General features: G+C 39.2%; 1 protein-coding gene across 4 annotated transcripts in view; it reads right to left on the bottom strand.

The window, feature by feature from the left end:
• Window positions 1-1,376: 1,376 nt before the first annotated feature.
• The window catches only part of LOC134965922 (sialic acid-binding Ig-like lectin 13), a 64,546-nt gene continuing 48,563 nt past the window's right edge, over window positions 1,377-17,359 (bottom strand). For 3 of the 4 annotated variants that reach the window (XM_063942322.1, XM_063942323.1, XM_063942321.1), the window contains 4 exons: window positions 15,357-15,605; window positions 7,345-7,438; window positions 4,426-4,531; window positions 1,377-3,668 (listed from right to left, as the gene is read on the bottom strand). In XM_063942322.1, the coding sequence (XP_063798392.1) occupies window positions 3,507-3,668; window positions 4,426-4,531; window positions 7,345-7,438; window positions 15,357-15,605 (611 nt within the window). In that variant the 3' untranslated portion in view covers window positions 1,377-3,506. The remainder of the gene's footprint in view (window positions 3,669-4,425; window positions 4,532-7,344; window positions 7,439-15,356; window positions 15,606-17,359) is intronic. The other variant, XM_063942324.1, reaches the window with a different exon arrangement.

Raw genomic sequence — 17,359 nt, forward strand, 5'->3', positions numbered from 1 at the left:
ATTATAAATAAAACTGGTGGTCACTGGTCACTATCAGCAAAACTCTGCACTGTACTGAGTACTCCTAATGCTCCCCAAAATTAGTAAATCAAGTGTCTCTCTAATCTATTCTAAACGGAGAGGAAGCCAGCCACGTCCTCTCCCTATCAATCTCAATGCACGTGTGAAAATGGCGGCAACGCGCGGCTCCTTATATAGAATCCGAGTCTCGCGATAGAATCCGAGCCTCGCGAGAATCCGACAGCGTCATGATGACGTTCGGGCGCGCTCGGGTTAACCGAGCAAGGCGGGAAGATCCGAGTCGCTCGGACCCGTGAAAAAAAACATGAAGTTCTGGCGGGTTCGGATTCAGAGAAACCGAACCCGCTCATCTCTATTAAACTGAGGATAGTTTTTTCCACAAACTTTTTTATTTTCTTTGCGTTTTCACTGCAATATAGGGTAAAGTTAAATTGTAGAATGTGTAAGTCCATATTTATTTTTTAAGGCACAGTGTATAACAGTGTATTGGAACTTCAATTCTTAAAAATGGTCCAGCACAAAGGGAAATATAAATATTGTGTAACATTCCAGGAAATGTAGCGACAAGTGTTTTCTTGTAAGGAATTCAAATAAAATAAGTGACTAACTGATAAGGCACCGATAAGAAACATGAAGTGACTTCTCCAGGGAACAAACTGGGGCTCATTCTTTGTCAGACGTGGCCATGGATGCATGTTTTGCCACAGTCACATCTGAATCTTATGCTAATGCTGCTGGTGATTTTCTAAAACTACGATGCCCATCTTGAAGCATCTTGAGACAGTACATTTCCATCTCGGAGCATCTTTAGATGCACCATTGGCCGCATCATCAAAACCCTATGGCAGGTGAAGTTTCTCTGACTATGAACAAAGCTGCTTTCAGTGACATGCCCACAACAGTTTAGCCACCCGTTATTTTCCAGGTACACCCATAGTTATCACAAGGGGGGGTGCGGGCTACTCCAGAGTCTCACCCTCTGAAGTGGCAACACCAAAATGCCAGCTTCTCTGCAATGATTATTATCCTGCAGCAACCAGCTCCTGTCACTTAGAAGGAGCCGGCAGTGCGGTCACAAGTCTCTGGGGGCAGCCCAGTATCTCCGGGGATGCTGTGCCCTGGAGTGATGTAACCAGAGGGGCTTTGCTAGACTACACCTCCTCCATGATAGCAGCGGGTGACTCCCTTTTTCGGCCGTGCACAATTGGCTGCACCGGGTGTCACCGATCTCAATGCCACCACTGGGTATGCCCACTAAAATCCACACTGCGCCCGATTCTGTACTGTGCTTCAGATCGGTAGCAATCGGGAAGCATGCACTTGTGTAAGTAAAATATAACGAGCCCAAAATAGTGTTTAGTTTCTGCAAAACATTTTTTATTTGCTTTGATGCACAGTTTAGAAAGCCAAAAGGAACATCCAATGGTGGAGCCACAGCACATAATCCACAGTGAGCAGATAATCATTTTTACATTCTATGCCAGTGATTTACCTATCTTCCAGTAACCTGAATGAACATCTTGTTCTTACCATTTTACAGTATAATCAAACAGCAATACATAAGTAAATCCTACTAATGGCCCCTAATAACAATAAAAATAAGGTTCCTAGAGAAAATAGCAAAAGCAGAAGGTAAAGCTGGTGGTTTTTATTAGAAGGAGCATAGAGTTTCATCCCATTGACCAAATCCACTACAGGTTCTACTGTATGCTATAGATTGTAGGTAAGTGGGCTTATCTATCTTACCTATTTTTCTTTCTATTAATAGAGTCTTGTTTTAGTACTTTAGGACTGATTCATGATTGTCTGGAATTGTACAGCTGCAAGGAATCGGCTGTGCAATTCCATGTAATCAAAATTCAATGCACCAGGACTCATCTGTGGGAGATAGACAGCTCTTTCATGCATTTACAAGATCCAAGTGCTACCAAGTCACCATCACAACCATCAGTTGTGATTCGCAATGTTTATCTGCACCAGTTGGCTTGTATAAGCTGAAGCTTACTCAGGCTGGCCAGCAGACCAGGACAACCAGGTCTAGTACGTCTGCATCTAATGATGCAGACCCTGGACCTGTCAGGCCTTTAAAACAGTGCTGGGTGCTGTCCCCCCAAATGCTGCATGTAAATCATGCTGCTGCTGACAGAGTGCTGAAAACTGTATCACAAGACCCGCTCTGCACCCGTTCTGCACCGTTCTGTATCACATGAACCGTTCTGCACCCGTTCTGCACCGTTCTGTATCACAAGATCTGCTCTGCACCCGTTATACCCCGTTCTGTATCACAAGACCTGCTCTGCACCTGTTCTGCACCGATCTGTATCACAAGACAAGCTCTACACATGTTCTGCACTGTTCTGTTTCTCAAGACCCGCTCTGCACCTGTTCTGCACCGTTCTGTATCACAAGACCCACTCTTCACCCGTTCTGCACCGTTCTGTATCACATGAACCGCTCTGCACCCGTTCTGCACCATTCTGTATCACATGAACCGTTCTGCACCCGTTCTGCACCGTTCTGTATCACAAGACCCGCTCTTCACCCGTTCTGCACCGTTCTGTATCACAAAATCCGCTCTTCACCCGTTCTGCACCGTTCTGTTTCACATGAACCGTTCTGCACCCGTTCTGCACCTTTCTGTATCACAAGACCCGCTCTTCACCCGTTCTGCACCGTTCTGTATCACAAGACCCGCTCTTCACCCGTTCTGCACCGTTCTGTATCACAAGTCCCGCTCTTCACCCGTTCTGCACCGTTCTGTATCACATGAACCGTTCTGTACATACCTTCAGACATGTATGTAAATCAGTGGGTTTATGTACAAATCTGAATTAAACCATTTGTTTGATCTCAGTTGCAAAGCACCATGTGTATGCTGTTGCATTATAAATATACTGTATATTCCCTTAGTCTTCCCAACATGCAGCTTTTGAAATATTGACAGAACATGTCCTTTTCCTACAGAAGTTGCTGCAAACACTCTCATCCATTCCCTCATCATCTCCCACTAGCTACTCCAAGCTATATCTATCTGATATTCCTTACTACTAGGGGAATGATTCATATTAACACTGAACTTCTATTAATACCTATATAAACTTGTATAATTTAAAATACTGTTGCGTTCTGATAGGATAGGACCATGTTTTGGCCATTTATAGGATCAAACATTTCCTAGTAAAAATGTAAACATAATTTAGCCCTAGAAAATAGCAAGACTTTGTAAATATGACAAAGTAGATCTACGGGTTAGATCCATTCTCCTAACATTTCTTGTCTTTTTTGTTATTTGTTTCTTTTTTTAACTGTGTAAATCTACAAACTGGAATACTGATACAAAATCATCAACATTTTTGGAAAACTTATTAATTCCATGGCATCAAAGAATATTCCTTGTTAAGATGTTAGAGTTGGTTTTTAGGGTCCGAAAGCCATACAAAATGGTGGAAGAGAAAATATTATGAGTGGTGGATTCTTGGCATAATCTAGTTGATCCGTTTTGGCTTTATCTTGGCATATTCCACCCCTGGTTGGCTTAAGGAGGTTCCTGAGGGTTCAGCAGGGAAGGATATGTTGGAATAATGCAGCTCCTCATCTTGGTCAGTGGTGATGCTACTTATATCCACTCGCATACTGGGTTTTTGGACCTAAGCAAAAATATTAAACAAGCTATTCAAATTTCAGCCTTCCACAATCCACGTCCACTGTATTGTAAATTGACGGAATGTTACAATGCTTGTGGTGCTCACCATCCCAGAAATAATTCATTGGGCATACTGTACTTTAGAGTTGGGGTGTACGTAAGAGCTATGAGTATGTACTTTACACCATACATTAGACGTAATAGTACACTCAGTTAGATCTTCTGGTGGGATTTAGAGTTGAGGAGGAGGTGAATTGTAACTCAACTTATAATGGAAGTTTAAAATTTCCCAGTGATTGCGTGCTTCATCCAAAAGCAGGCAGTATGTCCCCTACTTGCAAAAAAATAATATGCTCCTCTTGCATTGCTAAATGGTTTGTCCAGGTACAGTACAAACTCGCACCTATAGTTCTACTACTAGCAGTCATCATCTTTGCATATAATTTCACCAGCCCAGGCTCCAGCAGTGCCAAGACATGTGTACCTTCTAAAACTCTTGTCTGCGGATTGGTTAGCATCTAATATGTCCAAGCTCTTACTGTGGTCAGTCTAAGCTTGCCTGCCCCTGTGACACCTCTCCAGCCATAAGGAGCTGCAAGACAACTAAGCTCAAAATTGAATATGTATTTTTGGTACATGTACAATACAATTATGCTTATTTTATGGGGAAAAAATAAATAGATGTACATCCACTACTAAATGAGCCTCAAAATTGTTTCAAACAGTTGATAAATACTATAGATTTCCATAACTTCACTCACCTTAGATCTCTGCTTAAATTTCCTAATATTCATGTACAACTGGCTGGGCTCATCTGTGGGTGGTGCCTCAATGGGATCACTTTTTGGGTTCTTAGACATCTGCTTACTACCAATAATAGGGATGATGCATTAGAACATATCAGTGATCAATAATATTTATATAGATATTTATTTATTTTATTTTAGTCGACATTACAGGTTTTTATGCTGAAATTGTTGCTATAAAATTTTTATTTTTATTTTGACTTTATAAATTTTTTCGTTAATATTGAATTTTATTTATTTCATTTTTACTGAATTGAGTTAACTGAAATATAATGCAGAAACAAAGCAAACGTATCCATGTTACTAAAAAAAACAGTCTCTCCTAGGTTTCATGTAGCTATGAATATCAGATAAATGATTATGTGTGGCAGATATCCATCATTTGCAGCTGCTAACTATGGATGGTATCCGGTCTTTAGGTCAACATGGTCATTAGGTCAACATGGCAAAGGTTGACACATGAAAAGGTCGACATGAGTTTTTCACATTTTTTATTTTTTAAACTTTTTTATACTTTATGATCCACGTGGACTATGATTGGAAATAGTAACCTGTGGCAAGCACAGCGGTAGTGGAGTGAGGTACCCGAAGCGTGGTGAGTGAAGTGATCCATGTGAGGGGGCACGGTGCACTAATTGGGGTTCCCATCACTGTACGAAGAGAACTACACAAAAAAGTTAAAAACTCATGTCGACCTTTTGTCATGTTGACCTTTCCCAGGTCGACCTAATGACTGTGTCGACATAATTCATGTGTCGACCTAGTCACTGTCAACCAATAGTGGTCAATCTAATGACTGTTGACCCAGTTACTGTCGACCCAACAAAACCACACCCCTATAGATAACTGCTTGAGACAATGCCACAAGGAGGTAAATTATTTTATAGAATTCTGCTGAGCAGTTCTGACCACTGTGCAATGAGTTAAGTGTGAGGAAGAGTCAGAGGCCAGGCCACTGGTGGTCACTATTCAAGATGCCAGTCAAAAACAGTATCCTGATGTTTTTGTTTCCAATTTGGTATAAATAAATAATTTTTTTTTTTTTTTTAAATTTGCAAATTTGGTTGAATTTCAGAACTGGTTGGAACAATTTGTGTTTCTCTAGTAGCATTATAGAGCTGTTATCAATACGGTCTTATATTGTTGGTTTTAGAAAACTCAGGTACAGTTTGATTAATAAATAAGACTGACATTAATAAAAAAAACATATATGAGACAATGAAAATTCAAAACGGTTGAGTTTTTAATTCAGAGAAATATACAGTATTTAACATTTTACAAAGCAGGAATTGTGTCTGGGATAAATATTTTACCAACAGTGTTCGATTATTAACTGAATTTGATATAGTAACCAGGGATAGTTTCAGGTGTTGGTAGTTTCTTTAAATGTCTTTCAGTTAAGTCAAAGATAGTTTTACATTATGATATTAATTATACTTCTGTTTGTTTCAACTTGTTTCTGATTTGGACAACATATGCATATATATATATATATATATATATATATATACACATAAATGCAGTGAACTAAATACATTTTGTTTCATATAATAAATAAGTTGTTTTTTCTATAAGTTGGTTGAAAGGCAATATGTTTGAAATGCATTCATATTTATTAATTTACTACATTCAGATCAGAAACTAGCACTTTCTGGAGGGCGGGGGATTCAGTAAGGTGCGATTTTGGTATTGTGAGCCAAATTCATGGCACATTTGCATTGCAAATTAAATATGCATTTCAATTCCAAACTCGGATTGATTTTTCAGAGCAAATTTGGGTGTTTTTACTTGCACCACTTGTGCAGGTGGAAAGTTAGGGAAAATCATTATTTTAAGGTAAAAGTCAGAGAATGACTAATTAGGCATTTGAAGTTTTCAATTCGCTTACTTGGGCCAATAGTTCCATGTGAATATTGTGGTTAATAAAAAATCGCCACATATTAACTCAAAATCCACTAACTTTTTCATTAGTTTATACACCCCAAATTTATGGAAAGTATTTGCTTCAATTAGCTTTTATAATTTTTTAGATTATATTTTTCTAAGTGCCCTTAAATTTCCAGCCAAATCACCTAATTTATACTTTTTTTTGCATTTTTTATTAAATTCCTGTGTAATTAATGAAATCCATAAACTTTTTGACATTTTTTAAAGTGCACAAATCAGCCATTTTATACATTTTTAAAGTGTCCAGTACTTTCCATATGCCCACTAACAGCTTTCTATAAAGTCCTGCTCACACAGTTGTCACTTTTTGGGGGTCCAGAAAGATCTCCCCACATTTTAATGCTCTTTTCACAGTTTTGTTTTTTTTTGACAAATTTCACACAACTTTGCAGTGAGGTGTGTAAATTGGCATTTCTAATTGAATATCAAGGTGTGTCCATGATGACGAAGTGTGCAAGTTTGATTAGGCGAGTTGGCCTTCGGAAAACTCTACCTAACTGAATTACCCCCACTGTGTTGTTGTCCACATGTTTTGTACATTCCTTTTCTCATCAAACACTCATCAATGTACTCAGGGGTCTATTCATGAAGCAATGAAAAGTGTGGAGAAGTGAGCCAGTGGATAAGTGGCCCATGGCAACCAATCAGCATTGAAGTAACATTTATAATTTGCATACTACACAATTGTACAGGGCAGCTGACTGTTTGCCATGGGCAACTTCTCCATTGGCTCACTTCTGCACTTTTTTCACTGCTTCATGAATAGAGCCCTCAGTTATTACAGGAAACTTACAAGAAAACATGGATTTATCTCATCCATACTGTACAGTATACTGAAACCTGTTGTATAAAAATCCAACTTATGCTGTAAACAGACTCAATGATATCCAAATTGCAAGTGACATATACTGCATATGAAATTCTTACTTTGCAATTATTTTTATCATTAAAAGTACAGCAAGGACCATGACTATGACACACATGATTCCAATCATTAGATCACGGATTGTTGAATCCACTCCTATAAATCAAAGGAAAAAAAGTTTATAACTGTAAAATGTATTCAGTCCAGCATTTTATCACATTGGTCTTACTTTAGCTTTTGCATGTGTTACATATTATTTATAAAACATGCACAGGATTGGATTGAATCCCACTGCTTCAAGGACTTGCCCCTTTCTGTGTGGAACGGAGCATGTCTTAATATTATCTGTGTTATATCTGGGTCACTATGACTATATGGAGGGCACAGCAACACTTCCTCCATAACAGATGTGTCTTCCTACATCCTTGCTGCAGTCACGTTATACAGCCCTTATAGTCACACCATGGCGTGGCGTGACTCGGTAGCACCAAATGTATTTATGTGCAAATATTTCCATTTAAATGTGTCTAAGTCGAATTGCTATGCAAATAGGATGCACAAGCAGCTTATGCTGACTAAAATGATATGCGGCATGTCTATATTCTGTGTGACTGTGCCTGTATCTGCATACAAAATGCTACATTACACCCTCCCCCAAAGCTGCTTGTGCATCCTAGTCACATAGCAATGCAAATAAGATGCATTTTTGACTCACGCCAGGCATCTCCTGCTACATGAGGCAAGATGTATAAGGGCACATCTGTATATGTCAGTCACTGTATTGCTCTCTGTATTATATGGGAGTCATTGTAACACTCTCTGTAATATATGATGGTCACTGTGACTCTCTGTGATTATATGGTGGTCACTGCTTTGCTCTCTGTATCATATGGTGGTCACTGCATTGCTCTCTGTATTATATGGCGGTCACTGCATTGCTCTCTGTATTATATGGTGGTCACTGCATTATCTGTATTATTTGGTGGCCACTACATTTTCTCTCTGTATTATATGGTATTCACTGCATTGCTCTTTGTATTACGATCACTGCATTGTCTCTAGTATATGCAATTCATTACGTTGCACTTTGTATTATATGGCAGCCCCAATGGTGTCTGTATTATTTGGCTTATGCAAATATTTAGCACATGGGGTGGGGTAACGTAAAAGGAAATAAAATTAAATTAAGCACTTGGAGTAATTTATATCCTATTAGGATTAAGGAGACCATACATTTCTTTCCTAATATATTTTTTCTTTTGTTATATTTACTTTTATGAATCCTTTGCCACTGACTAATCATGGCATAGTCACCTCATAGTTGTGTTTATTCCAGTGGAAGTATTGCATAATATGTGACAGTCATGGAATAAACACAACTGCGTGAGCAAAGAAGGGTTTATTTCATGAACTACGATTTGTCAAATCCTATTTTTCAACAATTGTTTGGCCACAGGCTTTAATAAAATTCACTGGCCAACACTTTTTTAAAAGTTGACTGCTTCTGAGTTAAAATACGTTATTTCTTATGCATTTTGATATGCTCAATTCAAATATAACAATTAAAAAAATTGCTAACTGACTATTGCTTCAAAGATACAAGAGGTATGTTGTTTTATTCTGTTATCACATACCACACACACACACACACACACACACACACACACACACACACACATATATATAAATACAGTTGTGCTCATAAGTTTACATACCCTAGCAGAATTTGTGATTTTCTGGCCATTTGTCAGAGAATATGAATGATAGCTCACAAACTTTTCTTTCACTCATGGTTAGTGGTTGGGTGAAGCCATTTATTGTCAAACAACCGTGTTTATTCTTTTTAAATCATAATGACAACAGAAACTACCCAAATGACCCTGATCAAAAGTTTACATACCCCAGTTCTTAATACCGTGTATTGCCCCCTTTAACATCAATAACAGCTTGAAGTCTTTTGTGGTAGTTGTGGACGAGGCTCTTTATTTTCTCAGATGATAAAGCTGCCCATTCTTCTTGGCAAAAAGCCTCCAGTTCCTGTAAATTCTTGGGCTGTCTTGCATGAACTGCACGTTTGAGATCTCCCCAGAGTGGCTCAATGATATTGAGGTCAGGAGACTGAGATGGCCACTCCAGAATCTTCACTTTATTCTGCTGTAGCCAATGACAGGTCGACTTGGCCTTGTGTTTTGGACCATTGTCATGTTGGAACGTCCAAGTACGTCCCATGCGCAGCTTCCGGGCTGATGAGTGCAAATTTTCCTCCAGTATTTTCTGATAACATGCTGCATTCATCTTGCCATAAATTTTGACCAAGTTTCCAGTGCCTTTGTAGCTCACACATCCCCAAAACATCAGCAATCCACCTCTGTGTTTCACAGTAGGAATGGTGTACCTTTCATCATAGGCCTTGTTGACTCCTCTCCAAATGTAACGTTTATGGTTGTGGCCAAAAAGTTTAATTTTGGTCTCATCACTCGAAATGACTTTGTTCCAGAAGTTTTGAGGCTTGTCTCTGTGCTGTTTGGAGTATTGTAAGCGGGATGCTTTATGACATTTGCGTAGTAATGGCTTTCTTCTGGCGACTCGACCGTGCAGCCCATTTTTCTTCAAATGCCTCCTTATTGTGCATCTTGAAACAACCACACCACTTTTTTTTCAGCTGAAGTTATTTGTGGACGAAACGCGTACTACCAACGCGTTTCGTCCATCAGCAACAGGACTTCATCAAGTCCTGTTGCTGACGGACGAAACGCGTTGGGAGTACCTGCAGACATCTCCTTTTATGGACAGATAAGCTTCAAACAATTTTAAATCCTGTACGCATGCATTACAGCCATTGTTATGGACAGATAAGCCTGATATAATTTTTTATTCTGTACGCATGTTATCCAGCCATTTTATGTGTATTTTTATGTGATTATGTCATTAAATTCTTTGTATTTTTAATATATATACTGCCCAGGCTATATATTTATCTCCTGTGGGAATAAGCAAGTTCCCTAATTGGGCCTGTGAAATTAAGCAGTAACACAATACGTAATCTAAATGGTATACACTATGTTAGTTTTCTTCTGTTTTATCCGCATGTTTTTAAGCCACAAAAAGAGTGCTGATTGAGCCGAGTTCCTCTCTACCAGATAAGTGTTTTAAGCTGATCCTTATCATCCCTTCCTCTATACCTTCATTTCCCCTGAATTTTAGTCACCACACTCTTGGGCGCTTGTTTTCACCAATTCTTGCAACAGATTTTATATGCATGCCAAGCATATGTCTATGTATTACAAGCTGCCACTCAAATAATCTATTGAGAAGTGTTTATATATAGAACAGGGGTGTTTTATTATATTATTATATTTGATTACATTTTTTACTATATTTTTAGAATTTTTATTTTATACTTATGGTATAATTGTCACAAAACTGCACCTGAGCGCCGTAGTCTTCAATTCTATATATATATATATATATATATATATATATATATATATATATGCAGTATTAGTGTAATTGGCACCTTGGAGTTGTTATAACACCCCTATTTTTGTGACTGAATGACCTAATATCAAATAAAATCTTGTTTAGGAAAACAAACAATATGTTCCAATACGCAAACAAATTTAAAATTTATAAAAGATCTTCTAATACTGTATTGATATAATTGTCCATAAAACATTTCAACCACCGCTCCATAAGTTGGAGGTCAGATCACAACAAGTTCGATGGGTTATCGAATTTGTTGTGATCTTACCTCCAACTTACAATCCTTGAAGGAGGAGTTTGCAAATTAAATATTTGTACATCTGCTCTTATGTGGACCACCACTGGATGTTAGTGGTGGATGAAATGTTTTATGGACAGTTATATCTATACAGTATCAGATGATCTTTTATAAATTTTAATACATTTTGCGTATTGGCTTGAATAAGGAGTCAGTATTCGCTTAAACACTGGGGATAATCCTTCTATAGTATGTGTTTGTATATAGGGGGTCATTCCAAGTTGATCGCTCGCTAGCAGTTTTTAGCTGCCGTGCAAACGCTATGCCGCCTCCCACTGGGAGTGTATTTTAGCTTAGCAGAGGTGCGAAAGAAAGGATCGCAGAGCGGCTACAAAATAATTTTGTGCAGTTTCAGAGTAGCTCTAAACCTACTCAGCGCTTGCGATCACTTCAGACTATTCAGTTCCTGATTTGACGTCACAAACACGCCCTGCGTTTGCCCAGCCACGCCTGCGTTTTTCCTGGCACGCTTGCATTTTTTCCGAACACTCCCTGAACACGGTCAGTTGACACCCAGAAACGCCCACTTCCTGTCAATCACTTTGCGGCCAGCAGTGCGACTGAAAAGCTTCGCTAGACCCTGTGTGAAACTACATTGTTCGTTGTAATAGTACAACGCGCGTGCGCATTGCGCCACATATGCATGCGCAGAAGGGCCGATTTTTTTACCTGATCGCTGAGCATCGGACGAAAGCAGCTAGCGATCAACTCGGAATGACCCCCATAGGGCCTTATTCAGGTTTGTTAGAAAACCAGTTAGCAACTGGGCAAAATCATGCTGCACTCCAGGTGGGGCAGATATAACATGTGCAGAGATTTGGGTGGGGTGTGTTCAAACTGAAATCTAAATTGCAATGTAAAAATGGAGCAGTCAGTATTTACCCTGAACAAAAACAATATAACTCACCCAAATCGCAATCTCTCTGCACATGTTACATCTGCCCACCTGCAGTGCAACAAGGTTTTGCCCAGTTGCTAACTTTTTTGGTTTGCTAACAAACCTGAATAACCCCCACAGACTCCATTTGTTGCACATCTATATTTTATTGGCACAATTATTATAGCTCACCTATGTCCATATAACAGCATGACAAAATGTATGTTATTCTTTCACTTAAGTCCGCAATTCCACATCACATGGGGGGGAGTTCAATTGTGGGCAAAGACCTCCTACCAGCCAAATCAGTTCTGCAATAGCTGCCCTTTACGGAAGTCTAATCTCTCACAAAACTGCTAGCAGCCCTACAGGGTAGTGAGCACTATTGTGCAAATTTGGGATTTGACTGGGCGGGCGAGGGTTTTGTGTTTTGGTGCTGTTGCTGGTGTTTAAATTTTGCAGTACACCAAATTTGCACCCATCGCCTGCAATTGAATTCCCCCATATAATACTGTGTTTTAGTGATTAAGGGCCTAATTCAGACCTGATTGCAGCAGCAAAATTGTTCTCTAATGGGCAAAACCATGAGCACTGAAGGGGGGGGGGGGGCAGATGTAACGTGCAGAGAGAGCTAGATTTGGGTGGGTTGTGTTCAAACTGAAATCTAAAATGCAGTGCAAAAAAAAAGCAGCCAGTACTTTCCCTGCACCGAAACAATATAACTCACCCAAATCTAACTCTCTCTGCACATGTTATATCTGCCCCACCTGCACTGCACATGGTTTTGCCCATTAGAGAACAATTTTGCTTCTGCGATCGGGTCTGAATTAGGCCCATAGTTACAAATGTATCTATTCATGTCATTTTTCATACACTGCATACAAAAATAATTGGATACTATAAAGTTGCCACTCATGAATACAAATGTATCTGCTCAAAGGTTCTTCAAATACTGTACTAAAGGGATTTATTGCTGAGTGCTGTTAAACAGTAGCAAAAAAACACGCAGGCACAGAGCTGATGTGTGTTTTATTATCACCATATTTTCTATACACCTATTATTCGAACAAATATTTCACTGTTTGTTTTTAAATATATATTACACAATATTCAATTATTTTAACTAATTGTTTGATAAAAATAATATTTCATTCTTTAGTGTGCCATTTACAGACACTTTTTTCTGTATTTTTAGTTAAATAGGCATCAGTGTTAGTTTTTTTTCCTGTTAATTCACTCCGCTAATTACAGTACATATCAAAATTGAACACAACTTTTCAATTAAAGAAAATATTCTTTAATGACTTTAAGAAACCTCAGTATTAAAGCTCACTGTTAAGTTATTTGTAAAAGTGAGATAAGTCAGCATAAAAATTCAAGGACTTTAAAATAACAACTGTAAATTCTTATGTTTGTCCCAAAGTAATTAAAGAACAAGCTTTGACATAGAATAAAGGTGCATACACACAGTGCCATATTACCCTGCAATTTTGATTATATAGGCCCTCATTCCGAGTCGTTCGCTCGTTCTTTTTTTTCGCATCGCAGTGAAAATCAGCTTAGAGCGCATGCGCAATGTTCGCACTGCGACTGCGCTAAGTAATTCTGCTATGAAGAAAGGATTTTTACTCACGGCTTTTTGTTCGCACCGGCGAACGCAGTGTGATTGACAGGAAATGGGTGTTACTGGGCGGAAACACGGCGTTTTATGGGCGTGTGGCTGAAAACGCTACCGTTTCCGGAAAAAACGCAGGAGTGGCCGGAGAAACGGGGGAGTGTCTGGGCGAACGCTGGGAGTGTTTGTGACGTCAAACCAGGAACGACAAGCACTGAACTGATCGCACAGGCAGAGTAAGTCTGGAGCTACTCTAAAACTGCTAAGTTTTTTTTGTTCGCAATATTGCGTAAACTTCGTTCGCACTTTTAAGAAGCTAAGATACACTCCCAGTAGGCGTAGACTAAGCGTGTGTAACTCTGCTAAATTCGCCTTGCGACCGATCAACTCGGAATGAGGGCCATAGTCAAAATCATAAGGAAAGTTAGTACGCAGCTTGCTGTACCTAAGCGCGGCCTCGCGGGATCAGGATCACAAGAAAAATAGACAGTGCAGGCAAGGCAATATTGACTATCTTGTTCAAGGTGTGCCATAGTCAAAATCGCACATAGCCAAAATCGCACATAGCCAAAATCGCATTGTGTGTATAGTCAATATCGGTGGTTCTGCGCCCTGAAGGAGTTCAAGGGAAATCCCATAGTCAAAATCGGGCACAGACAATATCTCACCATGTGTATGCACCTTCAGTCAAACTGAATACGCTGCTTACATGTAAATATTTGCATGCATAAATATTGAAAATGTTGAAATAATAATAATAATAATAATAATAATAATAATAATAATACATATGACTAAATGCAAATTAATATTCAAAGAAATAGTGTATGGTATGGGGGGAGGGGGGGGGGTCACACAACACAATCATTGCAATCAAACATATTTAAATTAAAATCTTACTGGGGATGTTGGGAGTTGTAGTTTCACTTAATGTGTTAGATTTGTCTACAAAGATATAACACATTAATAACAAATGATTATTACAATCATCCTTAATATCTGTGTATGCAGGGGAGGCAATCGGTTTGTCAGCTGTCGGGATTTTGCCGGTCAGGATAATGACACCGGAATCCCGGCACCATGTGAAATGGCGGCAGTCAGAAACCGCACTTGGGTGGTGGTCCACGCCATCACCCGAGGGGGAATAGATTATTGTGGTGACCAAAGGTCGCCACCGGACCCGAAGCAAGATAAGCGCAGCGAGCCCACAAGGGGACATGCTGAGCTCGCCGCCAGTATTTCGGCTGCCGGGATTCCTGCATCGGTCTGCTGACCGCCGGGATCCCAACAGCCGGGATATCATACTGATTCCGTTTACAGACTGGACTGCACAGTGGAGAGTATGGTCACCCCTACAAATGTCCAAGCATGTTTGAAGCCATATGGAGGGACGGAGATCTTACCACAGGCATCTGGCCCTTCAGCCTGTCCTTCCAAGATGGCAGCCCCCGCAGTTGCCATGGCTGTACCAGCTCTTAGGGCTCCAGAATGCAAGAGAGAAGGGAGCACTAGGACCCCCCAGACCCAGCATCTAGGAGGAGAAGCAGCCAGCAAGTCCAGGAGCCACAGCAGCCGCTGACCAGTTTACTCCAACCACAGCCACAAATGAAGTCTCAACACCCCCTCCACCCTGCACACAGGTCATGTGCCCCCTCCCCCTCCAGTTATGGCCCTGTCCTTAGAGATTATTATGTCATAGAGGAAAAAATCCAAATAAGTCACTTTAAAATGATTGCCTACACATCTGAAAAATATATTTTGCTCTATGTGGTATATGTTGTAGTAATAGTATACATTATACCTTGTTCATTGATGACATGGATACGTTTCTCAGTAACACCATATATGTTCCATGCAAAGCACCTGTAGGTATCTGCCTCTGAGGAAGTTATATTCACCACTTCTAGACCAGTCGTGTCGTTCAAGTCTACATCAACTTCTCCCTTTGTCCATCTCACAGTAGCTGCTGGGTTACTGTCCACAGTGCAGTTTAGAGTCAGAGACTCTCCCTCATTGATACTCACAGACACACTTGCTTCAAGTTTTCTACCTAGAAACATATGAAATAAAGTGAATGGAAGGATATGACAGCAATAGAGATTACAAAAACCAAGGGCGCTGCCAGTGGCGTCGAAAGGGGGGAGGGTACTGATTACCCAGGCCCAGGTCTCATGGAGGGGCCCAGATGGAGCCCAGGTGCCCCATCCTTACCTGGCAGCAGCAGAAGCTGCAGCTCTTCTCCTCAGCTCAAAGGTGCATAAAGTACTTTTTTCTGTATTTTTTTTCTCAGGGTGCATGGACACACCTCCTGTGAATAGGCCACACCCACTGAAAAGTACTTGGGCTAATAGTATACCCATTACAACAATAGTATACCCATTACACAATAGTATACCCGATTACAACAATAGTATACCCATTACACAATAGTATACCCGATTACAACAATAGTATACCCATTACACAATAGTATACCCGATTACAACAATAGTATACCCATTACAACAATAGTATACCCATTATACAATAGTATACCCGATTACAACAATAGTATACCCATTACACAATAGTATACCCGATCACAACAATAGTATACCCATTACACAATTGTATACCCGATTACAACAATAGTATACCCATTACAACAATAGTATACCCATTACACAATAGTATACCCGATTACAACAATAGTATACCCATTACACAATAGTATACCCATTACAACAATAGTATACCCATTACACAATAGTATACCCATTACACAATAGTATACCCGATTACAACAATAGTATACCCATTACAACAATAGTATACCCATTACACAATAGTATACCCGATTACAACAATAGTATACCCATTACACAATAGTATATCCGATTACAACAATAGTATACCCATTACACAATAGTATACCCGATTACAACAATAGTATACCCATTACACAATAGTATACCCGATTACAACAATAGTATACCCATTACACAATAGTATACCCGATTACAACAATAGTATACCCATTACAACAATAGTATACCCATTACACAATAGTATACCCGATTACAACAATAGTATACCCATTACACAATAGTATACCCGATTACAACAATAGTATACCCATTACACAATAGTATACCCGATTACAACAATAGTATACCCATTACACAATAGTATACCCGATTACAACAATAGTATACCCATTACAACAATAGTATACCCATTACACAATAGTATACCCGATTACAACAATAGTATACCCATTACAACAATAGTATACCCATTACACAAAAGTATACCCATTACAACAATAGTATACCCATGACACAATAGTATACCCATTACAACAATAGTATACCCATTACACAATAGTATACCCGATTACAACAATAGTATACCCATTACACAATAGTATACCCATTACAACAATAGTATACCCATTACACAATAGTATAACCGATTACAACAATAGTATACCCATTACACAATAGTATACCCGATTACAACAATAGTATACCCATTAAACAATAGTATACCCGATTACAACAATAGTATACCCATTACACAATAGTTAACCCTATTACAATAGTATACCCATTACACAATAGTATACCCATTACACAATAGTATACCCGATTACAACAAGAGTATACCCATTACACAATAGTATACTCGATTACAACAATAATATACCCATTACACAATAGTATACCCATTACAACAATAGTATATCTGATTACAACAATACTACACCCATTACACAATAGTATAACCATTACAACAATAGTATACCCATTACAGAATAGTATA

This window comes from Pseudophryne corroboree, chromosome 10 (genome assembly GCF_028390025.1).
Source record: "Pseudophryne corroboree isolate aPseCor3 chromosome 10, aPseCor3.hap2, whole genome shotgun sequence".
Classification (NCBI taxonomy): Eukaryota; Metazoa; Chordata; class Amphibia; order Anura; family Myobatrachidae; genus Pseudophryne; species Pseudophryne corroboree.